Below are 21,071 nucleotides of genomic sequence, written 5' to 3' on the forward strand. Positions count from 1 at the left end.
TCTGCCAAATGGGCCAGAGTCTCAAAAACATGTGAGAATTATTATTATTTTATTTCAAAGGAAACAATGTTTAACTGTCCTTGAGAGTGATCAAGGCATATACAAACAGCTTTATGCATCTTAACATTGTGCACGACATTTGATTTGGTCAAAATTGAAGCTGTCCCTGACAAAACAATGGGACATTTTCAGATGAGGCTTTGAAGATCACAACGAATGAGCTGCTGGGATGACAAAAAGACACGTTGGTTCTTTTGCCTTGAGGGAACAAAAACACAAAAAAGTAATCTTCAGACACATCTGAGAAGGTCACAACATTTCAAATTCACACTTTTTTTGAATTTATTTATTTAATAGGGACAATGCAATTTAACATAATTTCAATACAAAGCATGAAACTGATGTGCTGCATAAAGAATATATAGCTATTGCTAATTTCCAACTTATGTCCCCAGTTGGGCCTTTGTGTACTGATAAAAAAGAAATGTGCTGCATTAGTGCTTCAAATTAAATAATAATAATAATAATTAAATAATAATCATTCAATTTAAACTTGTAATTGAATTACATTAAACCCCAGGGCCTCTCTAAAGCCTATTATATGTATCAGGATGTATTCATATTTATACATATTTATACATATATTTGGGCTCATTAATGCAAGGCCCAATCGGGATTCCCTTTTGAAGCCTGCCTCAAGTGGCCACTCCAGGTACTGCAGTTTTTGGCTAGTCGCTAGTTGTCACTTGGTTTCTTAATGTGTTTCTAAGTTGTTGCTAGCTTTGCTCAGTGGTTGCTGGGGTTTATATTTTATAGCACGTGGTTGCTGGGAGGCTTAGGGAAGTTGCTACTTTATCAAGCAAACATCAGTACACTGTATGTCTGTATTATACATTGTATGGGGTAAGCAAAGGGACAAAAAACCCAGGGGAAGAATGAATGAAAGTATGAGACCTCCTTTCCCAAATTTCATCTGAAAAGAGGAGAAAACAAGATAAAAGATGGCTTGGAGGAGAAAACTGCAAACAGGGTATTGGAGGACACATTTGGGAGATGTGCATAACCTCTATTGCAGCCTAACACCTTTGTGTGAAACTTTGAAAGAGCTGAGAGAAACCTTCCTTCTTACATGGAAACACGGCCATGCTTGTGTGTTTCTAACCCCTTTACCTTTTTTTTCATTTTTATTCACTCTGCGATAATTACCCAGGTCGAGCCTCTGCTTAATTATTAACTGCTGGCACTGTGTTTGATGCAGAAAAAGGCTGATTATATGTTTGAGGTCTGATTTAATGCTATGTCTCTTTACAGTCTCCAAGCAGCAGCTTCTCTTGCAATCAGAGCACATGGGGGAATTACATGGAATTAAGCCCGCAGTGTGCCAAGAACTGTCAATTTCTCTCCAAGAACCGGAACAGCTTCAATATTTTCTGGTGAATATAATTTATTTTTGCTATAAAATGTATCAACATAATACAACAGAGAGCTGCTCAGGCATTGGAGTTATTAGCCACCACCCTTTTGTCTCACCATTAAACTATTTACACATAATAATGCTGTGTTTTATCAGATGAAACATATTTAAGAATGACATCCTAACGCATTAGAAAAGTGACGGCTGATTAACTTGCTTAATTGATTGATAGCTTAATGAAGATCATTTCATAAAAAAGATAATAATAACATAAAGTCAGACATAAACAGTGTTGGTTCATAGCTCTCCCATAAAACATTACTGTTACAACCATCCTTTTGAGGAAAACATCTGGATCCTCTAATCTTGATGTTACATGAGAGTCGTCATTGTTTCAGCCACATAATTCTCTGTTTGTTGCGCAAGATTGAAACCTAAACACAGCAGCCTGTTGCAAACTGCCTTCTGGTGGCCGTCTTGAAGTGTGCTGCTAACACAGTTTGAACAGAAAATCCTTTACTGCCTCGCCTGGCCTGCCAAACAACTGACATATTAAGGTTGACCAAACTTCATCCCCACATCCCACCTGATACACAGCCTGCATCCCAAATGAACTGCTGTGTGTATCATGTTGGATCAAAGAGGAAGAAGAGGAAAACATGGCAGACGACATGTGCAATGAAGTCCATGGTGGTTGTGGTAGCATAACCACATGTGTGCCCGCTAACAAAGTGGATTTCAAAGCATATACGTGTACAGTGTATTATTTGCATATGGACATCGAAATGAACAAATTCAACATGTTTCATTAACCCTTTCCTGGATGCAACATGGCCGTTGTTTCAAAATGAGAATTTTTTTTCCAAGTGGGGCAGGAGGCAGAGCAGATGTTGAGAATGAAATGAGATTTGGGCCTCTGCTGTTCTTTCAAAAGCAGAGAGGGGAAAAGTGTCTCTCAGTATATTTATATTCTAACCAAACAGGCGTAAATATACGATGGCTTGAACTTTCATTAAAAATTAAAGAAATAAAACAAGGAAGCTCAGCTTCAAAAACCTCCCTGCATTGAAGAAAGGGGAGTGTCGCTCGAAGTCAGAATTCAGAGTTGAAAATTGCACTAAATTGATTAAAGCTGCCATATACGTCTAGCTATAAACACTAGAAGATTACATTTAGTTCAACATGTGCAGATGTGTCCTACTCAAGCTCAATGACTCATGGAACAAAAATGTAATTCTTAAAATTAAGCCCATGGGCGGTTCTAGACAGGGGTCAACAGGGGCCTGTAACACTTAGAACAGTATTCAATTCTGTTACTGAAACAAATATAAATCATGGTATTTAATGATGTGTGCTATTATTTGGCATTATATTCATATATTTTTTAAAGCGAACATCTTTGTCTATTTTTCACCTGGGTTTAATGTTCTACTCTGACAAAACAATTGACCCCAGTTTGGCCCCCTCAGTAAAAGTGGTCTAGAACCGCCACTGCATTAGCCAGTCACATCTATGATCCCTATAAGTTACTCTGATTAGTTCTGTATTAATCTTGTATTCAATTGCAACATGCTGATTATTTTATTCAAAATTTTCCCTCATTGAAATGAGGGCCATTGTGTTATTCAGTATTGTCATGAAATATTAATGCTTTACTCTCCCTTCTTACCAAAAGCCCTTTTAATACAACTGAGTGTTGTAAATCAGAACAAAGTAGCATCGTCCTTCAGCTTTTTCTCAACATTGACATGACAATGGTACAGTATTTGACTTAAAGGTACAGTCTTTGATTTTCAATTTCTAAACTGAAATTTAATAGAACAACACAATGAAGGAGAAAATCCTCAAGATGAAAAGCAGTCCATACAGCAGCACGTTAAGTAGTCCTCAGATGGTGATCTAAATGGCAGAAAATGGACTGATGCTTTGTAGCATTGTATTTGGAGCCATAACGGACACCTTAATGAGCTCCACTGAGCTCCATTTCTTCCTCTGCAGGGATTCCTATATCAATCTCAACCTTGAGACACCAGGACTGGGGCTCTCTGATTTCTGGACACTCAGCCTCATTTTGGGAGTGACCTTCCTCCATCCTCCCCACAGCTGCTCCTGATGGCAGCGAGCGTACAGACTCAGACAGGATGGACCCCCTGCTGGGAACAGTTGCAGCTCTCAGCCAGAGGATCAACTTACATCCATCAGTGCTGCAGAGATAAGATGTGAAATTAAATATTTGATCTCGACTGCCTGCTTTAGGAGGAAGGTTACATACATTCCCCCCCCCCAATGAAAGGCCTGTTAGAGGTTTGAAAGTAGACTAGGAGTTTGTTAAGGCAGACTGCAGGACAAACAATAATTCTCTGAACACACCCAGACATCCTGTTCTGTCTCTCTGGTCTGGTCAGAATAGGACTGTATGATGGCCAAAGGCAGCTTGGCTCACACAGCTGTGGAGGTAGCTATATCAAATCTCTGTGTTGAGCAGATCCCCTGAGTTTTATTAACAAGGGAGGAGCTTATTACCAGGGAGACGAGGTGAATCACAATTAATAAAAGACAAACTTGAAATATTTCCCTTAGGGCAACAAATCATTGTTTCTTGACCTCAAAACTGCTTTCTAATATTTTTATTAACTACATGTAATGTGTGCAGTCATTAAACAGATATCTGGCATACATACTGTTATTACATTTTGGAATGACTGTACTTCCCTTTATTTAGTGCTCAATGTAACTGTTATTGCCTCTGCTAAAATGTCTTTTTTTCACTTCAAGCAAGATTAGGCAACTGCTGATAAAAGAACATGTACTCTTCAAGTGTGGCAATAGATTGAGTGTAAAATCAGACCATTATGAGCATAAAGGAAGAAATGGAGCGTGGCTAATAGCTGTTCTTTGAGTAATGAGTTGTTTCAAGTCACTCTTTTGTCCATAGTGTACCGGTCTGCTTTGTGGAAGTGGGGAAGCAGAAAAATCTTCCCTGGTCTTATGCTTCCCTCTTGTGGTCATTTCAGGTAATTGTTTTGTTGTATTCTCAGAACATTAAAGACTTTCTAAGTACAGTATATCACTAAATTCTGTGTTGCCCTCCATTATTTAGTAACAGTTGGATTTTAATTCCATGTTGTCTTCTGATGAAATGGAAGGAGTTAAGTCCAATAATGACCTGAATGTCTTCATGTACTGACTTTTTCATCTGTTTTTTTAAGCTGTGGCCACTTTAAGAAAAGATACAAATCTCAGATATATGCCGATAAACATTGTTACATGTTAAACAAAAATATACAATAAAAAGGAGATATATGACGATTAGCATCCATTGCTTGAGTGATTCTTGCTAATAAATACACAACTAGTTTATAGTCTTTAAACAGTTGTTGGTCCATTTACCCTCTTAAAGCCAGACGATAAAGCAAAGTATTCCCAACAATAAGTGCATGTTCTGACCCCTGCAGTGGCGATTCTGGAGTCTGTTTGGGCCCTAGGCAAACATTTACAAGGGGCCCCTCCAAACAGCGTTCGTCCCCATTATGTTATAAATAAGTTATTTTATAAAAGTGTCTCTACCTCATGTTTAGGCCAATAGACAAGCATCATTCAGTCATAGTGAGTGCTGTCAGATGGGGCCACTTAGGGGGCTTCCTACTGTCATTGCAAAACTTGCAAATTTTGAGTCACTGCTGTGGTTTAAAGTTGATCAGCCCTTGGGGGCCCCCTACTGACCTGGGGCCCCAAGCAGTTACCTGCCTCGCCTGTTGACGAGCAGCGCCTCTGGACCCCAGCCACCATACCCCTAATGATATAACTCTCAGCTTAGATCATCTAATCTCACACTACACACTTTATATAAAAGTATAATGGTGCAAATGAAATGTACCAATCTACAGAATAACCCTTTCAGCTAAACATTGTTCTTATGTGTGAAGTACAAATACCCCAGGTTTGTATTGGCAGGAAAATAGATTTTTAATGCGACTGTTCAAACAGTTCATTAAAATAATGAATGACTATATATAGTAATCAAAGCATATCCTTGAGTTTTATCTTCTAGAAAACACAAGTGTGGCAGTATTGACAAAGATGGCTGCTTTAGTAAAATAATACAGAAATTGGAGTATTTATTAACTGTAATATTTTAGCTGCTTTCACAATATAGTCACTACACGGAGTCTATACTTTTATATTCAGCATTAAAAACAGTCATTGATCCAAAGTATACATATCATTCAATGCTATATTAAAGTATTCTTTTTGTATCATTCATGACTTCAACACATTAAAAAATGTCTTCAATTTCATCAAACCATCGTTACATATATAATATATTTTATACAAAGTAAAGACGTAACACAACAGTTGGCATTAAGTTGTTCAATCAGAGAGAAAGACTTTGAACAGAGACAACAGAGAAGTTATTGGTAGTTAGACAGTTAAAGTGTGCTTCACACCAACGTCTCAGGCAGAGCTTCTGCCTTTTCTTTTGATAGTATCTGCCATATATGCCACCTCTCTGTTGGCCCATTTGGTGCACCAGGACCCTTTTCTGTGTCCGTGTTTAGGGCCGGGCTTTGCTTGTTCTCCTGTTGGGTTGGAGGATCTTTCTTACATGTGAAGAGGCAGGGCGTGGAGTGAGAGATATGAGTCTCCCTCAGCTGTCCCATGCAGTGAAAAGAAGTCAAACCATCCTTTACCAACGGGCACACAGGGCGTCCTGTCCTGTCTGCTAAACTGTCCAAGCCGATGGCTGCTGATTGGCCACTCAAACCCTGATGTAAGAATGATTGCTGTTGTCCCTGTCCTCTCTTGTCATGAGGACCACTGCTGCTGCGAGTCACTGGGAGGTGTGGCCTGCTTTCCAGCACGCCCAATGAGGTTTGTGTTGGTCTGTCAGGCTTGTTGTTACCGTGGTGACAGCTCGGCCCCTCTGATGAACCGTACGACTCACATTCCGACACGTCTCCAAGGGAGCCTGGGAGAAACCATTCATTAACACCCAGCACTCATTACATATCTCAAAACTTTCTCCAGCAACATGTTCAGAGAAATCTATTACCAGTGATGTGACGGACACTCAAATCTTTGCTGAACAGCTCATGCCAGGTGTCCCAGAAATCCTCAGATGAAGCCTCTAAAAAAGAAACAAAACATGAAGAGGGTTACTTGATCATTCTGTCAATAAAACATTCGTCATAATAATTTAGACAAGCTTCTTTTGCCGTGAGCAAGGCGAGACAGCTTCTTCAGGTCTCGTCTGTTTTAACAGCTAAGCGTGAAAAGCTGCTGTTTGTGAAAGCTAACAAAGTTTTTCATGTCTTTAACACCATTAAGACACAAATAAATAAAAAAACATTTTGGGAATTTTGCTTAATCTTGCTTGGAGGTAGATGAGAAGAACAATACCACACTCATGTCTGAACAGTAAATATAAAGCTACAGCCTGCAGCCACTTAAAAAAAAAGACTGGGAATAGGGGACAAGATTTGGAATTTGAAATACATGTGTTTTATGTGAATGTATAACCTAATATGTATGAAAGATATTCAATATAAAATTGTTGTTACCTCTTGGACAGTCAGGCCAACTGCCTCTTTCAATGTTTCATGCTGAGCAAAGCTAACGGGCTGCTGGCTCCTGCCTCATGCATTATCATACAGATGGGACAATGGCTTCAATCTCCCTCTTTAAATGTCATAAAGAATGTGAAATAAGCATATTTACCAGAATGAACCTATTCCTTTACAATACTTCAGTATAACATTACCTTTGTCTGTTGAAAGTGTAGGAGAGATGCTGCCAGAGCCGTTTTGAGAACGGCTGCTGGGTTTTAAGTGCCCAGAAAGTCTGTTGATTCTCTGTGAGTGTGGACTGCTGTCCTCCAGATGTTTAGCAGGCAGTCGATCTGACAGCACAGGAGAGTTGTTGTCATAAGGAGACACCTCTCCACTGGATGCTTTAACGGAGTCGTTGGATGAGCATCTGTCAGTCAGAGAGAAGGACTCTTCTGCTCTGAGAAGGTCTTGTCCTCTGCAGAAACAAGAATCATCCAGGGTGTTATTATGAGGTGTGATACATTGGACTTTGTGATGCTTAAGAGGCTGGAAACTCACAAATTCTGGGAGGCCCTCCTCCTCAGTAAATAATCCACAACATCAGGATCAGTTTCCAGCAAACTCATCAGCACCTCATTCTGCAGGTCAGTAGGCACCTGGGTCCAATCAAAACAAGAGTCAAATTGTATTCTTTGTTTTTTTAATTTGACCAAATACTCACTAAACACATTATCTCCTCCATTTCAATTAGTTAATGTCACTGTTTATAAGTGAATTGCTCCTTTGCGACAAGGCTTTTGCATTATACAAATGAAACAGCATGTTGCTGTCTCATATAGCGCCAGAATAATTAACTGCAGTTTAAAAAAGCAGGATTAATGATGCAGATCAAATGTCTGACAGTTGTTTTCTTTAACCCTGTGGCTTCTTCAACGGATCATTTTCAAATAATGAAGAGCATCGACACTTAAGAAGTAGTTGTTGAAAAGCCAAAAACATAATGTAGATCATAATCTTGCCCTTACTCTTAATCACTTTCTCGATAAAAATGCTTGAGTGACATTATAACCTCTTCAGTTTGGATTCTCATTTGCCAAGCACTAAATATTGTACTCGTGACGCTTCCCAAGGTTGAAGAGAGAAAGTAACAGGAAGGACTCCCTATGATGCTGCTTTGTTTTATAAGTGGTTGTAAAAGCTTAAGACTTCTATAAAGCTCAGGTTTTATATTTTATTAGCCGACTCTACTTAAGATTAAGAACTTTGCTCAAAAGGGAAACTCTTTATAATTATTTTTGTTTTCAGAGAAAATAGTCTTTCTTACCATAAACAGTGTATCATATGTACTGATCATCCTTTGGACCACACTGATGATAAAAGAGCTCTCCTCTGCACGGGCAAAACTCTGCACTGCAAACTCTTTGTCTGTATTTTTCTGTTTGTGTAAAAGGTTGGGTCCAAAGATGGTTGCTAAATTGAGTGATGTCATCTTGTTTCCTGTGATCTAAACAAAACGGAAGAAGAAAAAACAGTTTACTTAAACATGTCAGTGTAAACAACATTTAACTTCACAGTTCTTTCACTTCATAATCAGTATATACAGTATGGTACATAATGCAACGCAAGTAAAACATTCTTTTTAATTAGAAGCAATTCTATTTTTGAACAATAATCTTTAGATTAAAGCTAAATATTAATCAGAAGATGGCCTAGGCCCCTTTCAGATGATGGAAAAATAGTATTTGACATAACCCAAAATTCTACCCCTACAATAAAAACACAAAGTTTTCTAACCTGAAATGATTCATATTGAAGTTAAAAATGGAGCCAATAACCCTAGATTTGTATTTCAATGTGCTCATTTCTGCCAATGTTCATAAAAAAGTCAAAACTGCATGCAGAATAACTAAACATGTCAGACACTTTCAGGGTACACTGACCCTTGTTGGCACTTCGGACATTTTGGGAACACAGCCTTGCCACCATCATTAAGACTGACTCTCCTTTTCTTTTTGTTCAAGGAGAATAAGCAGACCTCTTGTTCACCTCTACATTATGTATACTATGGACTGAAGCCAAGAATAAACTGGGTTTGTATCCGTGGGAAACAAGTAATCTCCATCACTGGATTAGTAGTCAAAAGTCAATTCCACACTAACAGATTAAGAGCACAACAAAAGGCAGTTCAGGTTTATGTGAAGGAGATATAATTAAAAAACTTGGGACATTCACACAGATCTCATAAAGCATGTGCTTAAAGAAGCTTTGCTTTAAAAAAGAAGGTGATCGATCAAAATGTTTCATATGACTCATTATTGTAACCAGACATCCAAAATGTGTTTCCACATGTGTGACATACTGTTGCCTGTCTGTGGATGTATGCATTGATATTGGCACTATTCATTTACTCTTCTTGTTGTCCACAAGAAACAAAATCAATGTATGACAGAACACATGATATGAAGCAGCACACTGTTTGTGTGGTAACTGTGCAGCTGGGTGATTGGTGGTGCATATTTAATCTAGATATCCACAATGGGTCATCGTGCCTGATGTGCTGCACTTCAGCCAAGCACCTTGAAATGGTGCAGATGTTACAAACATCTGTCCTGCTGCCCTCTGATGGCGATTAGGCTTCATCACAATCTCATTAAACTTGTAAACAGTTTATTTTAGCAGAACTCATTGATAGTTGCTCATTGCTTCAACATATTGATTACACTTGTGGATAGAATGACAGAGTGACAGACATCATTTTGACATCTTGTTTTTTTGCTCATTTTATTTCTGTATAAATCTCATCTCAGGCCAAAACAACAGGGGATGCACTGTTTCTTTACCTCGTGTCCCTTATGGTTCAGGCTGTCTTCAGCATTTGCAGCCACAGTAGACAACAAGCAGAGGAGGCGCTGCAGCGTGTCGCTGTTACAGGGAGGAAGCAGAAATATCAGCAGCTGGATGGCGCTCTCTTGGTCTGAATCATCCAGAACTGCAGGACAAAGGCCACCACCCATTGATGTCAATTAAACACACACAACAACAACAACAACAACAACAACAACAACAACAACAACAACAACAACATAAATGTTACCAAAGCATGATGACTTGTTGTTATTTTACATGTGTGTGTATGTGTGTGCCCCTTACACAATGTGTTGATGAAGGCCGTGTAGAGGTCTCTTGTTAGCAGGGGGTCAGGCATGTCTCGGAGGAATTCTTTCAGCAATGCGGCTACATCATGGATACTGTGCTCCACGCCCAGCTGTACCTCCCATCCCTGGTCAAACTCCTCACGAAGCTGGGTGAACATTATGATTATTATCACAACATGTTGCTTATAGTTTATTAAAGTCATTAAATTGTAGAAAGCTTTGATTATCTCAGCATCAGAAACTGTACCTGTCGTACTCTTTTCTTTGAGCTCCCGACACGGAAAACTCCAACTGTTTGTAGACCTGAGACATGAGGAAGATGCTCTCTTAGTTCAAACATTGCATCATATGTTCATCCTAAGAGATAATAAAATAGTATGATTCATATGATTATAACTTAACTGCATTTGCAGAATATATTATAATTGTTATATTTGAGCTAATGTGTACCATATGTTTCCAGATGTTGGCAGCAGAGATCCACCACCCTGGGCACCTGTCTGTAAATAGGGTTTAGGCTGAGCTTTTTCTCATGGCGCTTCTTCCTGGTGTCGGTCGCCTCTGCTGGTAGAGAGAGCTGGAGGGCCTCCAACAGGCGAGACTGGTTATCATCAAGGTCTGTGATGCAATCCACTGATACTCCTCCCTGTCAAGCAGATGTGAGACAACTGTGCAGTGACTGGTTATGAAACGCTGTACAGTCCTTTAATGGCTGCACCATCCACCCACTGAGTTCATATCCAAAAAGGTCACAGACTCCCAGAGAAATGTAGTGCATGTACTATTGTAATCAGAATGTGAAGTGTATGGACAGACGAGCCTACCCTCCTGCGTGTCCGTGGGGCTGTGTCGGGCGTCCTGGGCAGAGGCGATTCATTAGGAGTCTCAGAAGTGGAGCTGAGGGAGGAGTTGCTGCTGGAGAGCTCCTTGTTGGCTCTTCTTAAGCTGGAGGTGAGTTGGAGGAAGGATAGCATCAATTCGGTAGGGTCGCTGTGCTCCTCCCGTGGGGGGTCGTGCCTCTGCTTGTGTGTGCGGTCGTTGGATATGACCTGAGACAGCGGTATGCCAAACGCCCGGGGCAAAGGCTCTGTGTGAGGGGGGAAGGGTGAAACAGGGAGACTTAAAGTTCATCTTGTTGGCTCCAAATCAAATGGGAGATATTGAATAAAATTTGTAAGTCCAGTTATATTTTCTACCCTCTTGTTATTGTCTTTCCTTGCATTCATTCTCTCCATTCAAACTTGAACTTTTAAAATAAATGCCAATATTGAGTGGGCACAGCAATCTGTAGTTGTCGCTCGATATTCAGAGTCGGGGAGCACATACTTTCTGAAGTGCTTCTGTAAACAGACAGACAGAGAAAAGAGGAAATCGAGGGCTGGCCACGCCGGAGGACAGGCTGTAATGAATGAGCCTCCACTTAAGATTGTTTTTGTTATTTCCCTCGACTGCCTCTCCGACAGAGAACATCACTTTCCTGCCAGATTGTTTGAGCAGGCAGCAGTGGAAGATCACAGCTCCCTCTGAGACTTCTTTCCTGTGTTCTAGATTAAGATCAGTGCTCCATGGGTATAAACAGCTGCTTCACTGAGTCTATATGGCTCCAGCCTTAAAATGTCAAACATCTTTTCAAGCGCAAGAAAATGAAAAAGCTAGAAAGAACATGTAGAGTAAATTGAACATTACCTTTGTCTTTACTTTTTTCTTTGGATAATGAATCCAACTTCCTCCTGAGGGACTTCTTGTGCTTGTGGCCATCTGAAAAGTGAAAGGTTCTCCAGTTGGTTAATATGCAACGACTACAAAGCAAGAAAAATAACTCATTTAATTGAGGATGCAAATCTGGGATTACAAAACCAATTACAGTTTTTTAAAGCAGATAAGCTCTCTCCATGAAATCCATTGAGCAGCAATTTGTTGATGCAATCAACGAATAATGAATTTTACACATTTTCTGCTATTAAGCTGGTCTGTGTTTTATAAGACATGCTGTGTTAAGCTTTTGCCTTCAACGGAATAACAACTCAGTTAAAATGAAGGTAGAGGCATTGACCGTGTGTGTGCGTGTGTGTTTACATGTATGTGTGTTTTAATACATTTAGGAATGTTGATGTGGCAACCCAGGTAGTGATCGCGAAGCAATCGCCTGAAGGCCACTTCCTGAAGGCGGACCCTCTCCAACTCTGAAAGGCTTTGCAGGGGGACGGGCTTCAGGCCAACACTGTGTCCTGACACGCTGTTCCAGGTGAAGTCACCCTGAGGACACACACACACACACACACACACACACACACACACACACACACACACACACACACACACACACACACACACACACACACACACACACACACACACACACACACACACACAGACACACACACACACACACACACACACACAGATATTCACTAAACACAACAGACACATCTGCTGTCACGTTCTGAGGTCACAACCAGTCACACCTTCTGCAGACCCTGCCTGAGCTGACGGTGCAATAAAAAATACCTCATCTCTATTCTGTCCCCTCTCAATGCAATCAACTACATGAGGCTGCACATCATTTGGACGCATGCACCACTGATTTCAGAATAACCTCTCCTGAATACTTTATCAATCAATACTTTATTGGTAGTCTTTGCCCACTAAAGAGCCATTATGAAGTACTGTACTACTGACGGGGAAAATCATTCTGTTTGAAATCCTCAACCTCAGAGCTTCTTCATGCTGGAGATTAAAAAACTCTGATCCACTGTAGTCTGCCAATCAGATGAGTCATGTCTTAAAGAGTAGCTCAGTAGCTCATAATTAGGTTAAGACTCACTAAAGTGGATCCTTTCCATTTGAATGAGAATAAGGACTGTGCAACAGTAGCATAGCAGTTTCTAGTATAAATACAGTATGATGAGTATAAACATGAATAAAGAATGTCACACAACGTGCATATGTCCTCTGCAAAAAAGGTTTAGGACTTTACCATGTCCAATTTGAATTTCAGAAGCTGAGAAATGATCAGCAACAGAATTACAACCTGTGTGGACTGTCAGTACCACAAGCAAGTGAATAAAGCTTTAGCTGCATAAAGTGCTCTACTGTAAAATGTCAAAACTCTGCAGTATGAAAACAGTATTGTTGTTTTTATAGAACAGACATCAACGGACAATAATATTTTATTCTAACAACATATATTGTTATTTTACCGAACACAGAATACATGATTACTTATTTGGCATATAAAATCGGATAAAATACAGAATTCTAAATCCAGGGTGACATCGTTTGCTGTTTTTCTTTCTTCAAATAAACCAACAACAACAAATTCAGCAATAATCATTCTGATATCCTGTCAACTTTAGACCTGCTGCAATACAGATGTGTTAACAGGCTGTCTTTTGATTAAACTTAAACGTGTCACTGAGCTGGCCATCTTAAAGTATATCTAGAGTCATTACAATGGTAGCCTGCCTCACTGCTTGAATCTGATGTCAAGCTAATTGAGTGCACTGTATTCTATTAATTTGTTTGTAACATGGCAACAGATGATTGGGAGACAATTATATAGTAATGTTTACCCTCCCATTTGGTTCAGACATTCCTCTTGTGTAACGATATGGTAGTGGAAACTTACTTCCTATCTGATAAGGGGGTAAGCTGGGTTCCCACCATTTATCTTAGTCAATGAAGTGATGTCATCAAATCAAAGCATTTTTCTGTGCTTATGTCATTCAAAAGTATTCTGCTGTGAGAACCCCACATGATATTTCATAATCAAAAATTTGAATGAATCATACTGTATACATATATTTTTGAGTGGATGGCCTAAGTGCCACTTAGGTACAGTACTGGAACTAAGTACTGTACTAGGGGAAACTATTCCCTCTAATTATGAGAATAAAAAAATCTTCTAAATCTTCACTTCAATATAAATATATTAAAGTGTTTGTGGGCGGATGATTTCCATCAATTTGCTTAATCTATTTTCTTTTTTCTTTTAATTTGTGGATGTTTTTGTCCCACAATGGAAGTCAGGATGTAAACAGCTGGTCCAAGTTGAGAAACGGTTACAGTCAAAGACTGTACTGAGTTTATGATTGCAAGGGTCACTAATGAAGCAAGCAACTTAAATATGAAATAATTATGGGGTGCAGTCGGCCTAGAGCCATCCCCACTATCTCGTTCTCATTTCTTATTCTATTTACTGTCCTGCAAAAATATCCATAAATAGCCCAAAAATATATCTTAAAATAATGTGAATAAAAATAACAACACAAAATGTCTCCACTCCAGAACATTGTGAGTCATCTGACTTTGTGAAAAGACACATGAAGGTGTTTTTAAACTTTTACTTTACTTTTTATCAAAAATGTATTTTTTTAACACAATATGGATGATCAATAATTTTTTTCACAAATCAGCCAATAAATTATCTTTACCCTTCCTCTCTTAAGAAACACTAGGGTTCATTTACTTTGTTGGTTCAATTTAATTTAAGTGCATGTTGAATGCAAAGATTTTGCTAGGACTCCCTTGGAAACAATATGAGGAAACATTCTGTGTTCAAACAATAATAGCCAGATTGAAGCTCAGATTACATTAATCAAAGCCACATTAACTAGATCCAGTGAGGTGATGAATATTTCCTAGCGCTCAGGAAGCTGTTCAATGGGGCATTGTGGGAAGACTGTCCCACAAAAGCCGATACACTCTGTTATGATTATTTTATGCACAAGTTCTACTCAAAATCATTTTAACATGTTAAAACATAGAATGAATGTAACCATGATGTTACATCTAGTCATTTTGAAGAATGTGTGTTAGGTAGAGGGTTAAAAAAATATAAATAAGACAAGGTGTCCTTCAAAACAGGGAAGAAAAGCAGCACCAAAAAACTCATTCAATTACAATTACATTCTGTCATTCTTGAATTAAATAAATATTTCTATCTGCTCTTAGAAAACAATGTTTTAATGTAATGGCATATTTCTGCTTAAGGACGATGTAAATATCTCTATTACTTACTAAGTATCCTTGGGTTGGAATAATAAAAGTCACTAATGTTGAGAAATGTAAAGATCATCATTGGCTATTAAATCAACATTAAAATTATGCAAAACTGGAATAAATTCCAAAAAGTCCCTAGAAGGCAGGCCACTGTGATTTAATGTCAGCCAATCATAGGGACCTGATGTCAATCAAACATTGGAACATGATTGTGACTTGCATGTCATCAGCCCAACATCAGGATAAGATGTCGGACCAACGTCAGGACCTGACATCAATCCAACTTTATGAAGTGATTGGGATTTGAATTTAGCCAGACCATGGGACCTGACGTCAATCCAATGTTGGGAAATGTTCTTGATTTGACGACAGCCTAATGTTGGGACCTGAAATCAATCCAACGTTGGGGAATGTCTGAGATTTCACGTAGGCTCAACTTGGGGACATGAGGTTAATAAAACATTGGGGAATGCTCAGGAAGTGGTCGGGATTTGATGTCAGCCCACAAACAGGACCTGACATCAATCCAACATTGAGAAATGGTCTGGCTTTGATGTCAGCCAAAAGTTTGCAATGTGGAGTGTAGACTCTGGGGCGAGGCCTGAGCATTTCTAGATTGCTCTATCTCAGACAGGCTTTGTCTCGTCATGGTACTGGTACAGGTAAAGGAATAATGCTTTCAGTGTTACTCTAACAGCATACTTCACTTTAACTTTAACTTTTCTAGTTTAAATCACATTATTTAACCAGTCCTTTCAAGGAGCTTCACAACACTGTGAGACATTATTGTATGAGTAACTCAGTTTGCAATGCAACAAAAAAATAATTCTGCATTAGAATTGAATGTTCCTTCTTTCCATGACAGAAGGAGTGATTAGAACATCAGAGTGTTATTGGAATCATATGGCTAAAGCCTTTGTTGCTTTTGTGCACAACAAAAACTAATGTGAAAATAACATGTGCCACATGTTCCATGTAAAACTGCAGGGCTTGTAAAAGTGACAGCATCTGTAACCGGGTGGTCATAGACATTTTACCAAACTAAGAAAAAGACTTTGCTTCAGCCTAGATGAATGTCGTCTATTTGGATGCTTCCAACTGTCAAACATTTATCTTTGTCCGTACGATAAATGCTCTTATTTTGTCACTAAACTGCTACAAAAGAATGATCAATGGCTCCCACTGAAGGTTTCAGTGTCTTGAAACATGACCAAAGGAAGATTTATTCTCTAGCTGCATGTCTGATCCCGCTGTTTTCTGACTTACACAGGAATTTACCGAAAGGCTTGTGCATTAAATCAAAGTTAATGAAGTTTACGTAACACATTGCAAGGCTCTTTACAAAATCATGATCTCTGACATAGAACTTTTCATGGTATGAAAACATGATGTACAAAAAGATGATATTGAGGAACAGTTCATAAGGTAGTTTTCACATTGAAGATTTAATCAAAAAGCAATATTTTCCAATATTTCAGAAGGTTTTCATGTCCAGAAACGAGTCCAAGAACATCCCAAAATGAAATGCTAATTCATTTGAAATTAATCTAACATGGCTCTTACCAATGCTAGGCACTTATGTGGATTGAAGCAGGGATTGGAACACAGTCATATGAAACATTAGCCCAGTATTGCCTACTTTTGCATGATATTCAACAAACTTCAAAACCCCTGAAGACGAAATCAACAATGCAATGTACAGATGAACACAGGAGATAAACACAGATCAGAGGTAGTGCAGTTCACAAGGGTATACATATATAGCCAGTTAGCTAGCATTTTGAAATAGTGTTTGCTTGTGATTCATCGAAACCAAAAGAACCCATATTGATATGATCACATAAACTTTCACTGCTTTTTGTTTTTGATTTCTTTTTGGACCGTTATATGAAAGTGTCTGTTGCTGTGTCATATGTGATGGCAACTTGAACGTGATATAAAGAAGATAACTGTGAAAGTCAAATAACTAAACCCAAGAGAATACTAGCTCGTATGTCATCTAATCATACATGCGGTAAGTGTTTGAAAGTGACAGGGTGTCAGTCTATGTTTACATCTAAACAACACTTTGTTTTTCTTCTTATTAGACACTCATTAGATGTCATGGTGCTGCAGCTTGAAGCCAGCAGGTTTAGCTCCATGCTATGCAAACAGACAGTCTCCTGTGGGAAGAAATATGTGCCTGAGGGACACAGCCAAGGATCAGATCATACTGCTCTACTGTGAGAATTAAAAGCCGAGGCTTTATCCACGTCTCTACTAAACCTTACTTAAGTGCATTTCTTATAAAGCCAATAATTCAACCTATGGGAAATACTAGGTCGTTTAAAGCATTGCTCAAAAATACAACTTTTTTATGCCGGGAATATGTTACAGCTCCTTATCGCTCTGTGATCTTTTGAGTCATATGCATCCTGATAACAGAGCATACCCTAGGCTCCAGACAAAAACTCCTTTTCAAACTGGATTTCAAATTATCATTGTGAACTAGCAAGATTTGGCCTTGTACCATTTCTTGTTCAAATCCTTTTGTTGCCAATGTGATTTGTTATTTCCTCAACAATAAAAAGGATACTCTCTGTATAAGAACCTAAATACAGTTACTTTGACAAGAGGCCTCCATAACTTGAGTTACAAGACATGTAGGATGGTATTTATTATTAAAAGGAGAGTTCTTAGGAAGTGGTCCTTTTATTGGGTGGAGGTGCAGCAGAGTTTTGAGCCTGACTTCATCAGTGTTATTCGATGGTCTCTTAGATACTGCTGTCCTCGAATGAACTGCTCTCTGGATATGTTCCCACTTAGAGAATGTGACTGTCATTAAAGACTTAGAATAAGGTTTGCATACTGCAAGACACCTACTTACTGCCAGTTTAAGCCAACATGTGTGTCATGTGTGTCAGGCAGCATCTATGACCTATGACCTTTGCTTCACTGGCGGAATGTTTTTCTCATTGGGTTGTTGGAGCTCTTGAGTCTAGAGTTAGTACATCTAAAAATCATCTGTGATTAATGAGAATATGTATAGCTGTTTGAGGTTGGTGTCCACTGTGAAGCTTGCTACTGCAGTGCAGCTCTCTGGCACCAGCCGCACACCGGCACAAAGTGATAAATTGCATTGAATATCATCTCCGACACAGAGCTGTCTTCAATATTAATCAACTTCAATTAGATTTACTATGATTACATTTCAAACTGCTCTGGCTGTAAACTGGCTTCTTGTTTTTGTAAGGGAGATCAGGTAGCTGGTATTCATTACAAGCCTATTATAATCTCAAGCCTACTATAATCTCTTTAGCAGTTTTCCATTATACTAAACAAACTGTTGCCATGACGACCAGATTAAGCACTGCAGTACAAATTGGCTCAAACTAAGAACATGGGACATCACTAAATACTATAAATCTTGAAGAGATTTGTCTCTAACAGCAGAAGAGATGCAAATAATGATTTTTAAAATATCCTCTTTGCTAATGACATGACACTGTGCCTCCTAATGAAGACAAACAGCCTATAATCATATTCCATGTGTTAGGACCAGTATATGCAGTAATAACTCAGCTGACTTGCTTCTTTGAGTATAATAGAAAGGAAAAAGAAACCGATTCATCCAAAACCTTGATGAAAAACACTAAATCTAGAATATAACTTTCCTACCTTTGTTTTGGATGTTTAAATGACAACAAAAGGACCTCTTTAAATGTAAGCAAACTGTAGGATGACTCTGTTTTAAAGGTGGAATAAAAATGAAACGTTTTGCTTTAGGGTGATAATGGTCCTGCTTTGCACAAATCCACAATGGATTTTTTTTTCCCAGATCTCCACCCAGTTTTTTTATTCTTCTGTGACAAAATACTTTTATTTAGTCAGGTGTAACTAAGCACTTGCCAAAAGTAACAAAAAATTCCATTTACACCTCTTTCAGAAACAACAGCAAGATGGAACAAGCAGTGGTGTCTGACATCATTTCATCAAGATGTTGAATCACTGAATCATCACTAAAACAATGGTTTAGTGACGCAGATATTAAACTCTTTAGAGCACGACTGGGTCACACGTGAAGCTTTACTGTGCACAACTGTTTGTCCTGCTAGTCACATACTTGGTGAATAGGGATGTTGCAATACACATGTCGAAGACGGTTTAGTTTTTATTTCTTTTCAATTACAGTCTTCATCGCATGTCATTTGAAGCGGGAAAGTTAACAAAAGGTGTTCTTTAGACTTCAGAGGGTACTACCGACCATCCTGAAGGGAATTCCAGACCCTTCCGGAATTTGGATCTATTTTTCTAAAGCGTTGACTTGAGTGTGTTCTGGTCCTGTTCTCTCATAGATTATTGTAAGGAGCCTAATGTTTGGTGTATGCATTAAGAAAATACAACTGAAATGCAAGACCCATAGTAAAGTCATAAGTTAGCATGAATAAGTTTAAAAGTGTTGTTTTCGCGTCACACTCGGATGTCCTTATCAAACCCTTAACACTGACTTCTTCAAAGCACTGTAAAAACATTTAAATCTACTGCTAACTCTCTGAAATCTGACATATCATTAGTTAACCATATATGAGAACTGGAAACGTTCAGCACACCCACCTTATACGGCGTCTCCTCAACTTCTGTCCCATAATGTCGCATCAGCGCCGGGTCCAGACTCCTCGTCTGTCTCAGTCTCCTTTTGGAAATGATTTTCGGGCTCAGCGAGCATGAGAAAACACTGCTCAACAATCCCTGAGCGGACATATCTCGTTTCTCTTAATGTGGGATTAAAAGAAGGGACACAAGATGCATTTCCGAGCCACAGGTCCAAACACAGCGACGGGGTAGCAACGTCTCACGGCAGCAGCACCAGCTGCAGGTCCCACGATGATGTCACCATGATATTATGAAATAAGCGCGTGGAGTCGTTGGTCACCTCCTCCACGCCCACCTCAGCTCGTGCTCCTTGCTACTTTAATATAACGAAAAATAAATATAATAGACCTACTATCAAACACAACAAGAAAAAACAATGACGCATTCCCTCGATGCCTTATGGGGGGAAAGCCCACATCTACCACATATGACACACATGTTTCCGCTTATTTGAGTGGGTCCTACTATTACATTAGTAAAGGTTAAGCATTACACAGCACTCAGAGTAAACACCTTGTTAACACAGCCCTCAAATATGATTCGTGCTGTTTGAACAAAACACTATAACAATGTGCCACTACAACCTAAGAGTGTATTTGTTTTAAAACATTTTTTAAATCTTTATTGTGAAAAGTGTGAAAACACATGAAGTACAAAATAATGTTTTGAGTTGTAAAGATTAACGGTATCAGTATTTCTAGTTTGACAGAATACATCAACTAAGATTAACCTTTAAGTTATTTAAAGCTAATGTTGAAAATGTTAATTAAGACATTTCAGCTTTGTGTACTGTAGCTGTCCTCATCTGACACTGACCTAGCAGCAGCAGCAGTAACAGTTATCAAACATTACTACATACAATTAATCAGTCTTTTACCTGATGGTCTCATTTTCTCTGTATGTAATATACAGACATTAGTATTCATTTCAGTCTGGTTCATAACCAGAAAAAAAGTCCTCATGGTAGTTTTGATGTGCTCTCACTTGTATTAGTCATAGCCATCCCTCATAGTATCAGAAACATTTGATTGCTTAAATTCACAGGCCTCTCTTGACCACTCTGCATTTTTTCCCTCACCATAAGGCAGTTGGGATACTTGGCATGTAGTGTCCTGGGAACAGACCTTTCCTGTGGGAGCCCTGGGGAAGGGACCAGTGTGATAACATGACATGTGAACCAGCACTGTATGGCCATGATAAGGATTCGTCAGATACCAGGGTCCACCAAACAGACAGGGGAAGTTGTGATAAGATGGCTGCCATTGCTTTTGATTCACTTATTTGGCGGTGATGAGATTTGGAGTACGACTCCTAGCAGAT

The 21,071-nt window shown here is 39.0% G+C and overlaps 1 protein-coding gene across 1 annotated transcript; it reads right to left on the reverse strand.

The window, feature by feature from the left end:
* Window positions 1-5,355: 5,355 nt before the first annotated feature.
* LOC109984356 (rho GTPase-activating protein 6) lies at window positions 5,356-19,987 on the reverse strand. Its single transcript, XM_020634467.3, has 13 exons — window positions 19,713-19,987; window positions 12,215-12,374; window positions 11,805-11,876; window positions 10,943-11,205; window positions 10,569-10,764; window positions 10,366-10,421; window positions 10,114-10,264; window positions 9,804-9,952; window positions 8,288-8,467; window positions 7,522-7,619; window positions 7,176-7,438; window positions 6,468-6,542; window positions 5,356-6,383 (listed from the first exon to the last, which is right to left on the reverse strand). Exons 1-13 carry the CDS (start codon window positions 19,857-19,859, stop codon window positions 5,857-5,859), a joined length of 2,337 nt encoding a protein of 778 aa, XP_020490123.1. The 5' UTR covers window positions 19,860-19,987; the 3' UTR covers window positions 5,356-5,856.
* Between the last annotated feature and the right edge of the window lie 1,084 nt (window positions 19,988-21,071).

This window comes from Labrus bergylta, chromosome 13 (assembly GCF_963930695.1).
Source record: "Labrus bergylta chromosome 13, fLabBer1.1, whole genome shotgun sequence".
NCBI lineage: Eukaryota > Metazoa > Chordata > Actinopteri > Labriformes > Labridae > Labrus > Labrus bergylta.